Source organism: Nanorana parkeri, unplaced genomic scaffold, assembly GCF_000935625.1.
Source record: "Nanorana parkeri isolate BGI_ZX_2015 unplaced genomic scaffold, ASM93562v1 scaffold2437, whole genome shotgun sequence".
In the NCBI taxonomy this organism is placed as follows: domain Eukaryota; kingdom Metazoa; phylum Chordata; class Amphibia; order Anura; family Dicroglossidae; genus Nanorana; species Nanorana parkeri.
The window spans coordinates 41944-58029 of NW_017308705.1; the positions used below are offsets into that span (position 1 = coordinate 41944).

The following is a 16086-nucleotide window of genomic DNA, read 5'->3' on the forward strand; positions in this document are numbered from 1 at the left end:
CTGTGTTAGAGATATTTAAGTGGGCAAATTAAATTAGATCAAGGGTTTTGGCACTGCTTTTGTGTTCTATCAGGATTACAAGCTCAGCAGCATCTTATTGTAGCTTTGGCACCAATATACATATAAACCATGTCTCCCGAAGGATTTAAAGTCTAGATGTTTTGGAACCAAAACAGTTTCTTGGAGGCAAGGGTAGGCACTAGACATGGAAAACTCAGTGCTTATGATTATAAACCTCTTCAACTTGTTCTGCTGCTTCTGTTCAGCTTGTAAGTACCTTGCCTGTTATTTTACCCAACTAGCTAGCATGCCATAATTACTGATTACTAATATGCCATAAATCACATATTTTTTGGCTGTGTATCATTTATTGTAACTTTACCTACTGTCTTACAGATGATGAGAAAGCAAATGGACAAAACAACAAGAGAAATTTGTTTGCAGAACAAGAATGCTGTAGAAGACAGAGTAACTTTGTCTACATTGGGCCAGGTAAATTCCTTACTTATTTTAATAGTCCATGCACTATGCACAATTGATAGAATGTGACAGGCCCGAGACTCAAAATAGTGACATTTTGTCCGGTTTTGATGCGTGAAACAGCTTACATTTTAAATGAAATAAAGTTTGAGTATTGCTACTCTTTAGGTTTTGAAACAAATTTGTTTTTAGGAGCCACAAATAGCAGTAGTCTATTACTAATATATGAAATACTACCATGTGAGAAAATCTCCAGTACAAACCTTGCCAGAAACAAAAACATGTCTATGAGGAAAGGGTCTATGAGAAAATATGTTGAACATTACATTTATCAGCAAAACGGACACTTTAAGTAATGTTTTGTGTTCCAGCTGTATTGTATTGTGGATCATTTACTATACATATTTGACATATTTGCTTTCTTGCAGACATATCTGGTAGTCCTGTAAGTGTGGATGTGGGCCTATGCAAGTCACATTGTGGGGTCACTCAAAGAGTAAACACTTACAATTCTGTCTTTTCCGGACTTCCAAAGCATTCTTCTATGCTAGATTTCCTGAAAAATAGAAAGGTTAGTAAGTTAATTAATTTACAATCTTTTTAACATTTTTCATTTGTATGTTTCTTTTGTTATTGCTAATTTGTCTGTATTATATGTTGTATAGTGACATACAATGTGGCCTAACTGCTTTGTACATTTTTAACCTCTTAATGACTGTGGCAATGTTTGCCATTGTGCTGTGTGTAGATTCAGTTGCTAATAACTTTGTAACTGCTTGGTGTATGAAAAGTACAAAAATTGGACTGTTTTTATGGGGACAAATTTGGCTTCCTTATAACACCATATTAGATATAACACGTTATTGCATTATTAGAAAATTAAAATTTCAAAAAATCTTAAATGTTTTCAATTCAAAAATGCATACAGTTTTTGCTGCCCAGATACAACATTACACCTATTCTCTTGTATGCTCTGATTATAATAACAAATGTATGTGTTACTTACATTTTTGTGTATTTACTTTGCTCTGAAAATAAACATGCATATTTAAATTTTTTGATGAGTATGTACAAAGGCACTACCAAATGCAACGCATTTTCAATAGCAGACAACAACATGCATTTGAATGAATGATTTAAATGTATGTACCAACTATCTTTTTTAATTTATTGTGATTTATATATAAAGATTTGTAAAATTTTAAAAACATTGAGAGCAGGTTTAAATTGCTCACTGCAAAATCTCTGGAGTTCAAGCTGTTCAAAAAAACACCATTCCAGTGCAGATAGCCTGCATCACTGCATCAAAAGTTTGTCATTAGATTTACTGCCTATGGGCAATAATAGGTTAAATATGTAGCATGTTGCCTTGAACACACTGGCTTTAAATACAATACCTAAGGTTAATACACCTTTTTAAGGGCTTAACAAATGGTTGCTTTTCATCGATCCACATGAGAAAGTCATACCAGCTTGCCTAGCAAAAAGGTAAAAAGTCACCAGCACTCGATTTTTTTCAAAACCGAAAGTATGACCGTCATACTTTCTGCCTTGAAGAAGGGACCCTGTGTGGCCCCGAAACGTCGGCTCCCCTATGACGTATTTTGTCCAATAAAGGGACATATTTACTTTAAAAAAAAAATCGAGTGCTGGTGACTTTTTACCTTTTTGCTTTGTATTTGCACGGTGCCATCCGTGATTTGGTCACTTCGAGCACCATCATCCTAAATTGGCCGGGACTGCTGTAAGGTGTGCGGAGAGCTCTCTTCCATTTCTATACCAGCTTGCCTAACAGTCTTTTTGATTTTGCAGTTGCAAGAGAGGGTTCAAGATACACCTTCTCCATCTGGTTCTGAGCCTTCATGTTCTAAAGGGGACATGCCGACCAGCTGCCAAGCCACAAAAGTTGCTATAGAGAGGGTTCTCCTGCTGCAGGGAATTCAAGAAATTGCAGTCATTGAGGACTGTCAATGCATTATAATTCCACAGGAATGCATCCGAATGCCATTTCTGAAGACCTTTTTCCCAGACACCCCCTTTGAGTCTACAGTTGATGTTGGGAAATGTTCCAGTCCTGATGTTACTACAGGTAAATCAAAATTGCTGAACAATAAATAGTTTCTATAAGACAGGAGCGCGAACTGATATAATGATAGGTAAATTAATCAGTTTACAGTCCAGGAGTATCTAGAGAATTTGGTCATATTTTTTGTAATTTTGTTTTTGTTTACCTGGATATGTGCTGCCTGACTTGTGCAGTCTGCAGTAAATAATGTGGTAAATAATTTAGGATTAAATCTGTGAACTGCATGATCCCCAAAGATCTGCATTCTAACATAGTAAGGTTGAAAGAACACGTATCCATTGGAAAAGAAAATGTGATTCACTAAGAAAGATTATATATAATATATTCATGTATAATGTGTATATAGTTGTCAAAAATTGCAACAAACAAGTATGTAGCCAGTGAGATTAAAGGTGTAAATAGTAAAAAAAAATGATGTGCTTTTGCTTCCAGGACTAACATTATATTGAATACATTTTTTTATAATCTAATTTTTAACAGGTTTTTGGTGTGTTCCAACTAAATTTGACACAGTAATTATAGAAAATCCAAATGGAGCAGATATTGTGCAGACTGTAGAAACTTGTGATATGAAAGAGAAGTGCTATAGGGTCTCCTATCTGGAATACTACTATGAGATTGTTCAAAACCACAAAGCTGTTGTTGAAGAATTGCTCAAGGTAAGATTTAAAAGTGGCAACATTTTGTAACTCTTGCCTAGTTCATACAGGTATCCACTTTCACCTTGAAACATAAAGGTGATAGGCGATATAAAAAGTGCCCACTTTCTTACTGCTCTTATTTTTTTTTGCAATACTAATTTCTTTGCATAACTACTAGTTCTGCACTTTGTTTATAAAACATAGTTTGCCATTTTTGTTTTGTATACATACTGGCCAGTTTACAATTCTCAGAGTTCATCATTCCTGAAGCTATGATATTGCATTTTTCACCAGCTTGTTTGGCTTAAAAACGACCCAGTGTTCGCTCAAAACATCTCTTCAGTTTTTCTGCTGTGATGCTGTTGTGTTTTTTTTCTCTAAATAAAAGAGGTAACTTTTCCAGCATTCTTGGCATACTTTGTGCAGGTGCACCCAAATTATTAAATGACCAACTGACTGTATTATAAATATGTCCATTTTCATGCGCCACCTATAAAGGGTGTCAATTTATTATTTTGCCAGCAGTCTGTAAAAGAGGGGTGTTGACATATCACAGTGACCTGCTGTGACGTTCTAGGTTTAGTTATCAAGTTCTCCTCTTTCTGTTCAACAATTGAAAAAGATCTCTCATTTTATTTTCAAAATGTGCATGCTTCTGAAAAAGATTTCCACTTTCTCTTAATGAATGTTCATAAGTTCTTATCAGTTGAACACTTTGAAAAAGTCAGCCAATTAAAATCACTTTTAATTAGGTAGCTAAATTCAAATTGTTGTATGAAAAGTAAAGAAACCTGTTTGCATCTTTGGATAGAGTACGAAGAGTTAGAACCTCTGTGAGGATTGCATTGCTATCTGTCTCCCCACTGAGGAGATTAACCCTGGATAATGGGAAAACCAGTACATTACCAGTAACTGAAAAGGGAGATAGGAGGTGTGGGGTGGTCTTCCAATTGAGGCACCTGTTCTGGTGACAACTAGGATAAGTTTCTCTCTTTGAAAATATTTTTCACTTAAATTAGTTGCGTCTTTGTGACCAGAAAAAAGGAGAAATTTGCGTAATGGGGGCAAAGATAAATAAAATCCTGATGGAGTTCTAACTCTTTACTAATCTATCCAAAGCTAAAAAATAAAGATACTTTTTTAAATTCTTTAAAATGTTATCTAGAAAATCCAAAGTTAAAGTAAAATATCATAATAATTTCACTTTATGTAGATAGCAAAGTAGTGTATTTAAAAACAAATGACACTGCTCCTTTATCAAAGTTTAACAAGCTGTGTATTTAACTTAAATATGCATAAAAGGCACACTGTATAACTAAATGTGAATGAAAACTGAATATCTTATAATCTGTAATATTCACTCTAAAGGTTTAAAGGACCTTTCATTAACACATTAAATACAATGGCTGGTTATTTGTTACACAATGGGACAAAGCCACAGACTGATGTTTCGAATTATGTAATGCACATTTGTTGACATGCAAACTAGTTTCCCCTTAAGCTGTTGCCTTTTGTACAAACTTTTAGGAATGTGAATAGGGATGAGGAAGTGTTCATTGTTTTTATTTCTGTTTTGTTAATTTTCTAGGAAATTGATGTAGGACGGTGCTTAGGAGGCTGTTCAACAGGAAATCACTGTTTGCTTAGGTAAGCACAGCTAGTTTAATTTTCCTTCCTAATCAGCTTATTACTACTTTTAACACCTCCAGTGTTAACAGAGAAACACCTATATTAGGATGAAAATAATACTCACACATTCTAAAATTAAACAGAAAATAGAATGACCTAAAGATTGCATTGTGTAAAATATTTCCTTTATATACAACGATTGAATTGCATGCTTTTATAAAATGGTGACAGCCAAATTAGCTTTACATGTGAAGGTAGAGGCTGAAGGTGGGCCAATGATTGTATTAGCTGTGCACATTCTGCTTTCTAGAATTGAGGTTTAATGATTCACTGTGCATTCCCATTTCTGATGGCAGCTGTTTATGTCTCAGCTGGTAGTATGAGAACAACCATACATTTTGCTGACAGCAGGGTGTGTTTTACCATTGGATAGAAGCATACTGGCTGTCAATGGCCGTGGAAGGTTAGTGCTGATGTCAAGTGAGTGAGTCTGCTGCCAAACTTTCTAGGTATTTGCCCGAGAGAGAGAACCTTGCACTGCTATAAGTGTTCAGTAATGCTGAACAAGGACATTTGTTTGTGATTCTGGACTAACATTGTTTTTATTCATATAAATATATCTGTTTATAGCACTGGGCATTTGGAAATAGCATTGACTTTAGGTCCACTTTAAGGAGAAATGCTCTTTTATTTAAAAAGTAAAGCTTGCATTAGCTACATGGAACTTTTATAGTATGTATGTTGACCATTCAGTAAAGCCCTGGCAGAATATGCAACTTCAAACAAATTAGTCTTACCATTGTGTACTTTGTATATAATGACAGAGACTCCCAGCCATACACTATTACCTGCTATATTTCAACTAGATGAAATGTTTGGCATTAAATTAAGATTTTTGTACTGCCAAATGGTTTATACTGCTGCCTTCATGATATTGGCACACTGGCAAACAAAAAACATTTAGTCAGCCCCCTGTAATCCTGCCTTCAACTGTCATGTCTCAATTTTGTGTCTGCCAAAGGACTCAAAGAAAAAGATTTTACGGTGATTACAAAAATCTTATTTTCTTTATCATCCATTAAGAGACATAGAAATTGTAGATAGACCTAGACAAATGGGACTTTCAAAAGTAGTCCAACTAAGAGTTGAGACATAAGAGATCCAAGCACAAAGTATGAAAAGAAACATTGCCTGAATAGAAAGCTAGATATAGGGAGCCAATCAAAATGCGAAAGGCCACTACTAAGGAAAGGTCAACATGGTGAAACAAACAGGACAATATACAATACAATATAAGAGAAACATATCTATGGAGTATGTCAAATGTTTGAAAAAAGGATAAAAATAAAATATTAAAATAGTAATTGGAGTATTTTTTAGCAGATCCGAGGAGAAGGTATCCAACCTCATAGGATACTAACAAAAAACTGAGACATGAAGTTTGGGTTATAGAGGGGGCTGACTTAACATTTTTTGTTTACCAGTGTCCTAACCTCCTGAAGGCAGCAGTACAACCCATCTACAATTCCTGTCTCTAGCAACGAATAACATTAGCTGACTAAATCACTCTGCATGACACTTCTTAGGAGGCCAAATCACCCTGCAAGTAATGTAGTTATCTAACAAACCACTGTGTTAAATTTTCAGGGACTATCGTAACATGCACCATTGCCTAGTATGGGCTGACGGAGCAGGCAACGGATGTATGCCCCAGGACTACGAAATTCATAACTTCAGGAGCAGAAATGGACATATACGCACAGTACTTGCAATTAAAACCTGCAAATGTCAGCCCTCTTAAAGCTCAGTTATAGCAATTAATAGTGCACACTATTCCCAGTACCAGTTTTAATGAAATACTAACTTAGAAAGGCTATATGGGGCCTGTTATTTTCAAGGAATATGAGAGCTCTGAGTATTATCTAGATTTTGCTGTGTAAAAGTTAAAACATAGCAGTCATGAGAAATGTCAAGTGTCAAATGTACTTATTATCACACACAGAACTGTTCCGTTGTTTAAAAAAATCTATGCGATAATCTTTCATTTTGTTCCTTTGATAAAGAAACAGCCCTTATACCATGTGTGCAAACATTGCAGCATCAGTAAAAGTTTACTGAACATTCTATCACTGCATGATTAAAGCAAGGACAGTATTCTCAATAGAGATCTGCCCATCTATAACTATCCTTAAGATGGACTGATGCAATGCTTAGGCAAAGATCTGGACAATTTTGGCTAGCCATGGGAATATAGCGAGTGGTTCTGTCCATCAGAACAGTTGTGATAAGCTCCAGGTCCTATTTCAGCATTTGAGATCCTCCTCTCCTTTCCCTTTCAAAGCAAGATCGCTGACGGTCTATGGCTAAACTTAGTTTAGCTGTAGATAAGACTGATTATGCATGACCTCACAGGAAATGAGTCGAAATCTTCATATTAGGCATACAGAGAGAAATAAGCACCTGTCCTGAGCTTTAACCCTTTCCTACTCTGCTATTTTGTTGTTGAGTTAAAATGTTATTGTAACCTATTCTTTTATGTAGCAATACTATTAGTGCCCTGAACTATGACTCTTTGCCCTCTTTTGCTCTAATCTATGACACTTCGATTTTGTGCTTGTATTAGTTTATTATATCACACTCCCAAAATTATGATTATTAATTCTCTCTCCTCTAGCTTTTTGTCTACAGAGAGGCACCAGACAAGGTTGTCCTCTCTCCCCTTTACTGTTTGCACTGGCTATAGAGCCTCTGGCTACTATAATTAGACAATCCCCAGATATTGAAGTTTTTAAAAGAGGTATGGAGGAAGACAAACTTGCATTATATGCAGATGACACCCTGCTATTCTTGGCAGATACTCGGTCCTTCTTGCACAATGTAATGCTACATCTGTCGGATTTTTCTGCATACTCAGGTCTTTCTATTATTTGGCACAAATGTAATTTTGGGTATCTGGATGTCTACACAACTCACTGCCTATGCCACAACTATTGTACAACTCCCCAATTTGGATCTCCCCCCAAATATTTAGGCAAATTGGAAGTATTTACAGAGACCTTATCTGGAAACGAGAGCAGGCCCAACTGAAACTAGTTACCCTACAAAGACCCAAGGATTTGGGAGGCTTAGCTCTTCCTAGTCCTTGGCTATATTTTTTTGCTTCTCAACTACAACACTTCTCTGGATGGGAGCCCAAGGCGATACATTTACAATCGTTTCTCCCTCTTCAATATCTTTTTTATGGTCCTGATCCTGTAGGATCTTTAGAAACTGACTTGTCTTTTAAAAAGTTCTCCCACCTTGCCACAGTCAGTTTGATGGAGCGAGTGTGGGAGACGACTAAACGAATCTTACATATTTCAGTTAATACTAGGCTATACTCCGATTTGGAATAATGGGAGGCTCCCTGAGCTTCTCAATTTGCAGGGTTTCAAGAATTAGTAGCAGGCAGGGGTGTGCACTGTAACTCAGTTATAGGAGGATTACACCCTTCGTTCATTTCAACAATTAAAAATCAGGTTTGGTTTGCCTCACAATGCTTTTTATCAATTTTTATCAATATCTGCAACTCCGACACGCTCTGACCTCTCAATTTGGTAACACTCCTCCACATTTCTTCCCAACTCCAGCTCTAGATGCCCTTGTTGCCTCGTGATGCACTAAGGGCATTATTTCTTATTTGTATATGTGCTTATTGACTAACTTGACATTACAATCCCCTTTGAGTGTTAGGAGTAAGTGGGAAAACAATCTTGGTCCTATTACAGATGGTGATTGGGCAGATGCTGGGAGTAATGTCCTCTCAGTATCTCTATCCACTTTTGATAGACTCAATCAACTTTTTTTTTGCACTGGACCTATTGTACATCTGAGATTTTGTTTAAAATGGCTATCAAGGATGATCCTTCCTGTCCAAAATGTGGCTTTCACCAAGGCTCCTTAATACACCTACTGTGGAGGTGTCCCAAACTGGTTTGATATTGGAGTGCAGTACTCAGTCAATAATTTGGTATATTGGAAAATGGCTACATTACCGTGCCCAATAATGTAATCCCAAAACTCTTATTATACTTACCATTTTGTTATGGAGAAAGATTTGGGGGTCATTGTAGACCACAAACTGAATAATAAATTACAGTGCCAGGTTGCTGTAAGCAAAGCTAGTAGAATCTTGTCCTGCATCAAGAAGGGAATGTTTTGCAAGGATAGGTCTATAATTTTGCCACTTTACACATCAATGGTTCGTCCCCACCTGGAGTATGCGGTGCAGTTTTGGGCACCGGTCCACAGAAAGGATGTCCTTGAACTGTAGAAAGTCCAGCAGAGGGCGACCAAACTCATAAAGGGGATGGAGGACCAGAGCTATGAGACACGGCTACTAAATTTAAACATGTTTACGTTGGAAGTAAGGAGATTAAGGGGGGACATGATTTTCATGTACAAAATGTTCCATAGTCATAGCAACATTAGCAACAAACTCTTTGAGATTAATTCCGTAACAAAGACTAGAGGACACCACCTAAAACTGGTAGAAAAAAAATTTGAACACAAGGGGCAAAGGGGGTTCTTCTCAGTTCGCGCGGTTAGGGTCTGGAACTCACTGCCTCAAGCGGTAATTTCCGCAATTAATCTGGAATCATTCAAGAGGCTTTTAGACGACTTCCAGAGAGATCGAAATGCACAAGAGTACAGGTACTCTTAAGAATGAGAACACTCATGGAGCTACACACACACACACACACGGCGGTGATTTCAGCACATAATGTGGAATTGTTCAAGAAACTTTTGGACTATTTCTTAAGGGACTGTAATATACAGGGGTACAGGTACTCCTAGAATGAGATCCTAATAGGTTGGACTTGATGGACTTATGTCTTTATTCAACCTCAAATACTATGTAACTATGTAACATCTCCCTTTTAACCCTCAAACTTTAGATACAATATATCTATGCTTCTCCACTTACATAGTTACATAGTATTTGGGGTTGAATAAAGACATACGTCCATCAAGTCCAACCCATATAGGTCCATCATAGGTATCCCTGGATATTACGGTCCCTCAAGAAATTGTCCAAACGTTTCTTGAATAAATCTACACTCTTGGCTGAAATCACTGCCGATGGCAGTGAGTTCCAGACCTTAACCGCTCTTACTGTAAAGAACCCTCTTCGCCCATTGTGCTGGAATTTTTTCTCCACCAACTTTAAACTTGTCTTTAAACTCGCGATATGTTGTACATTTTAATCTGTGCCTAGATAATCTTGAAGTTAATATTTTAGTTCCCTGATATTGTATTTACTGATATGCGCATGTGTTGGGTGTTTTTTTATATACCTCTGTTTTTATGCTGTTATTTGTTTTCCTTGTATGTCTGCTGTTAAAAAAAAAAAATTTAATAAAAAAATCTGATTTAAAAAAAATTACACTATAAAGCAAGAGTCAGAGGTAAATATCAAGCATTGTTAGAAATGGTCATAATCTACTTAGAATACTGTGATGTGCTCTTGTCTAGAATTGAAGAAAAAAAAAAGCAGAAATCATATAAACTATGGTATCTGTAGAGTTTCAGGCTCAGTGATTAATTACTTGGACAGTTAATGTCTGAATACAGTTTTAAAGCTGTATTAAATCTCTGTACAGTCAAACATTTTAGGGTCAAAGAGTCCACTCTTCACCAGTTATGGGGTGCTTAGCACATCTGTGATTTTGGATTGGAAAATAATGTTTGATCTGACATTTTTGCATAAATGATCATATTGCACTGTATATGGGCGACTTGAATAGTGCTTTTTACTGTGGGACATACCCACCTACATTGGGTGGTATAGTTTGAAAGGGCTAGAGAAGGTGGTTATCTATACTTTTAATTATATGTTTTATAACGGGGTGAAGAATGTCTCAAATCATTAAGGATCTTACAGATTGTAGACAAACTATGGCGTGGAGACTCAGAGGTCCCCAAGAGTGTCTCAAAAGGTAAAAAACATGGAGGCAAGTGTAAAGGCCCAGGAGGCGAGGAAAAAAAATGTTGAACCTGTCGGTATCTCCAGGAATCCATTGAATGAGTTCCCCAGCGGTTCCATAAGGATGCAAAGGCAGAAGAGTGATTCCTTGAAGAACATCCCTTAAGCGTAGCCAGTTGGAGTCTGTCCAGGACAAAAATAAAGGATCGTGTTTCCCTGGTAGGAAGTAGTCCGAATCTGACAAAGGTAATAAAAGCGAGTTGTACGGCCAGCAATAGACCATGTGCAAACGGTGCCAGGTTAGCAGAGCGGCCATAGTGAGTGGGGAAGTCAAGGGTGATAGGATTCGTTTGAAAGGTGGAATCCAATTACAACCAGCTAGTGAAGAATCACATTACACACAATAATCAGATTATTTTCCAAGTCTACCCAACCCTTTTGTGAGGCATGATAAGTAGTGATGGGCCGAACAGGCCTGAGTTCGATTCGAGTTTGAACTTTAGAACACCCAAAAAATTTGAATTCAAACTCAATGCAAATCAATGGGGGTAGAACTTTCAAAAACAATTGTCCCCTTTAAGAGGGCTTGTATCGGGATCTGTGTACTGCCCTGGGGGACAGGAATCAATGAAAAAAAAACTTTTTAAAAAATACAGTTTTTAACCACTTGAAGTCTGGGGTGTTAAACCGCCTTCCCATTCAGGCCATTTTTCAGTACTCAGCGCTGCGGTACTTTTATTCCGTCATGCAACGCTGTACTGAAATTAATTTTATACCCTTTTTTTGGGGACAGATAGAGCTTTCTTTTGGTGGTGTTTAATCACCACTGGGGGATTAAGCCGTCCGTCCGTTTTTTTTCTACAGACGGACAGCAACTGGTTAAAGGAGCAGTGATTTTAACATCACTTAAAGGGTAACAATAAAAATGAAAAATTCCTTTAAATATCGTGCCTGGGGGGTCCCCTTAACCTGCCTGTAAAGTGGTGCATCTGTACGACTATACAACGTGCTGCAGCAAAACTGACATTACTAAAGTATAAAAAAACAAAAACATTTTTTTAAGTGTACAGTTGCCCCTCCCAAACAATACCAGACCCTTTACGTCTGGTAGGAATGTTAGGCGGGACCACATTTAAAAAAAAAAGGCAAGGAGTTTCCCCACAAAAGTCATACCAGACCCTTTAGGTCTGATAGGAATATTTAAGAGGGACCCCGTGTAAAAAACAACAAAAAAAAATGTGTGGGGTTCCCCCTCAAAGTCATACAAGACCCTTAAGGTCTGGTAGGAATATTGAGGAGGGACCCCATGGAAACAAAAATGTGTGGGGTTCCGCCTTAAAGTCGTACCAGGCCCTTAAGGTTTGGTAGGAATTTTAAGGAGGAACCCCACCCCCAAAAATGGGGGGGGATTTGAGGTCCCCCCCTAAAATTCCCAACCAGGCCCTTGATCTGAGCATAGGCCTGGCAGGGCCAGAAAGGGGGGGGGGGGAACGAGGGGCCCCCCCCCCCCTCCCACACCAGGCCTGAAAGCAGAAGCCCTGTGAATGCATGACTATGAATGACACTAAAGTCAGAAACCGGTAGCGATTCCTAACTTTATTTTTAGCTCTTGACAAAAAAAAATAATGCATTTTATATGGATGTCCTCATGGCCCAGAGTTGCTCCATATCACTATTAACTCAGAGGGGGGCTTGGGAGTGCTTATTCTGCAGTTTATACGGCAGTCCTGTGTGATGTTATATAAGTCCTGAGACGCCTGATGCTCCAGACTCCTGACGAAGTCACGCATAGACTTAACATATGTAGGGCTGAGCATTTGGCGTCACTCTTCTCAGCTGAGATGGACGGATGGGAGTCCAATTGCACCCATAGATTTGTACTGTGGTGTCCATTGGATATTTGTTTTATGCCTTTTGTTACCTGTGACATTGTGAGTACCTGCTTTTATTCAAAAAATAGTATCTTACTGTTATATCACATATTTCACTCAATTGTATATATTTATTCAGCTCGGCACATGATTGTTATACATGGTCTTGTGACTTGATGGTCTTGTGAATGATGCCACACGCATTGGCCAGATGACACCATAGTGTCATCTCCTCTTTCTTTTAGGTAGTTAAGTAGGTGAATGTGTTACTATTTTTCTGTGGCTCTGCAGTTCTGCTTTGCTCTGGCTTGATCTTTTTGGATATTTGTTATTATACCTGTAGTTCCTTTCAGTTCACCTGTATGCTTTAAAACCTACAGGTGCATTCATTGCAGGGGATTCTGTGATTCTGTGGTGCTGCTAATACCTTAGCTGGATCACATTGCAGTGGTGCCACTAGGCAAGCTAGGCAGCCGCCTAGGGCACACTGCCGCCTAGGGTGCAGCCAGGGCTGGACCCTTGTGCTGTCACCGATATATGTCATACGTGGGTGGCAGTGGGCTCATTTAAACAGACTCCCGGCAGCTTACATGTGTAAACCCGGCTGACGGCTTTTCAATGACAGTGATTCCCACGGCTTGGCTGCCGCTAGATCGCTTCCAGGGGCTGGTACAGTTTGGAAACCACCACTATAAATATATAATGTTTGGAGGTTTTAAGTCATTTTCAGACCTAAAATGGGGATTATAACTTGTGCACAAATAGCAAAAAAGGCCTTGGCATTGAAAGGGTTAACATGGGGCTAGCGGAGTACAAGCTCCAGGACCAGGGCCGGATTGAGAGTATCATGGGCCTGGTGCTGAGCACTCCTTTAGCGCTCAGGGCTGCCATAACACACCCCATACCTCAGGAACCTCATAAAACACCCATAACGGCCCCCCATACCAAAGAACTCCCATAACACCCTCTTTGTACTGTAGGAACCCAATAACAGTTCTCTCATACCTAAGGACCCTAATAACACTTCCCTCATACCTAAGGACCCCCATAACACTTTCCTCATGCCTAAGGACCCCCATAACACACCTTTTATCCCTCAGGATTCCCATAACACACCCCTGATACCTCAGGACCCCCATAACTCTCTCCTCATACCTCAGGACCCCATAACATACCTCCTATAACTAAGGAACCCTTAACACTCCCCTTATACCGAACAACCCCAATGCCTCAAGACCCCCATAAAAAACCCAATGCCTCAGAACCCCCATAGCACTCCATAACACCCAACTCTCATGGCTCCCCTCCTTTCCCCAGCTTTCCCCTCTCTGGCCCTGACTGTAACAGTGGCTCTACAGCAGTCACTCCCTTTATACAGCAATAACAAAGGACGCCTCCGCTCACCCCCAGGGCAGCCAGTACAGGAGGAGTCCAGTGAGCCCGGTGGCACCGGTAGCGGTGGCAGCCCATCCGGCCAGCGACACTTGGATCCAATACGAGTGCTGCATCTCTGAGCCTTGGCTACAGGCCCCGCCCCACTGCTAATCAGTGTGCCTGGGGAATGCCTTGTGAGGTGGGGCCTACCGCTTGGCACACATGTGGGCCATTTTGTTGTTGGACTGCACACGGCAGCAAACCTCATGGTGAGTTACTACACTCTCTTGTTTGCTTGACACCAGCATCTCATGCCTCATCTATTACCTCTCTCTCCCTCTCGCCTTTAACATCAAATGGATCTTCGGATGACACACAAAGCCCCCCAGGCCTGAACACTTCCTGCCTGCAAGGGTAGTAGCGCTTTAGACTTTCTTTTTCTGTTTTCCTGCTCGGGGCATGGCACTTGGCATACACGTGGGCGACTCTGTAGTTGGGGGGGGGGGAACGGGTATTACTCACAAGGCAATCCGGGCTGACCAGGCCTATTTTCAGTGGTGGTCCTGGACAGGGCCAGATTAACGTAGGGGTGGGTGGAGCTGCTGATCCAGGCCCGCCCCTGCATATAGGCCCGGCTGACCTGAATTGCCTCGGTATCCGGGTTGGTGACCAGCCACAATCAGGCAGTGAGCCTGCACTGACCTACCAAAGCCTGCGCTGACCACCCAAAGTGAGCCCGCACTGACCACCCTTTGCCCGCACTGACCACCCGGAGCCAGCACTGGTCCCCTGAGAGCCCGCAATGACTACCAGAGAGCCTGCACCGACCTCCTGAGAGCCTGCACAGCCCCCCCTGAAACCCTGCACAGCCCTCCTGAGACCCTCAGACGTCAGGCCGTGAAACCGGAGCAACACAGAGTATGTAGCTTCATAGTATTCTGCATTGCTGTATAAAGCATGGCTGGGATTTGTAGCCCTCTATAGCTGATGGTATTCTGCAGTGCTTAACAATGTATTGCTGGGATTTGCAGTCCACTATAGCCGGTGCCTATCTGCATTGCTTTATAATGTATTCCTGCATTGCTGTATAATGTATTGCATTGCTGTATAATGTATTGCTGAGATTTGTAGTCTCTCTACAGCTTGGAGTCAGTGGCAGATCTACCAGGCTCACAGCTGCAGCCAGGCCCTGGCTCTACACCACTGACTCCAAGCTGTAGAGAGATTACAAATCACAGCCCAAAAAGGAGGAAGAGGACCCTGGTGACCGTCGACATTTCCATAAAAAGGCACACCAAAATCCTCAGCACCAGGCCCGTGATGCTCTTAATCTGGACCTGCCTAGGGCGCAAAAAAGTCTAGCACCAGCCCTGCGCAGAGGTACTTGTCTTGCTTGCAGACTCCATCAGCTTGCTTGTGGTGCCTTAGCCTTTCAAATGCCTTGATGAAGAGTATGCTACTGCCACTTTTGGCTCTGCTGCTAAAGCCTTAGCTGGATCTGACGGAAATGTGTTGTTTTTTTGCTTACTGATACTGTCACCTTTACTTTTGTGCCTTAACCATTTTGGTGCCTTACAGGTACATATGTTGCTGCTAACTGTGATTCCACAGTGCTTGTAATGCTTAAATGGGACCTTATAGAATCTGTTGCAGGCTTCTCTTCTGCCTGTTGTGCTGTAACCCTTTCATTACCCCACAAGTGAGTATGTGGCTACCATGTGTGTAGCATTGTTGCTAGTGTCTAGCAGGTTCTGGCAGGTACTGTTTAACCTTCCTGGCGGTAATCCCGAGTGTGGCTCGGGGTTAATTTTCAGTACCTTGTCCCTACAAGCCCCGCTGTGTCCTCCGGCCGATGCCGGCATCCGTCTTCCGGGTTCCTTCCCAGCCGCAAAAGCATGGCTTGCTCCGCCCATTTGTTTTGATTTGACTGGGACCTGCGGGAAGATTCTGACAGGTGCCTGACAGTTGGGCACCCAATTGTTTATATTTTGCTGCCATCTGTCAGAATGTAATTTTGTGACGGTAGTTTGTCGCGTGTGG

General features: G+C 40.4%; 1 protein-coding gene across 1 annotated transcript; it reads left to right on the plus strand.

Moving 5' to 3' along the window:
- The first annotated feature begins 205 nt into the window (after window positions 1-205).
- On the plus strand, window positions 206-14186 carry LOC108801677. The gene is made up of 8 exons (XM_018573580.1): window positions 206-269; window positions 397-492; window positions 909-1051; window positions 2293-2569; window positions 3047-3225; window positions 4796-4854; window positions 6484-6623; window positions 13990-14186. The coding sequence occupies exons 1-8, from the start codon at window positions 206-208 to the stop codon at window positions 14184-14186; spliced, it is 1155 nt and encodes a 384-aa protein (XP_018429082.1).
- Window positions 14187-16086: the final 1900 nt, after the last annotated feature.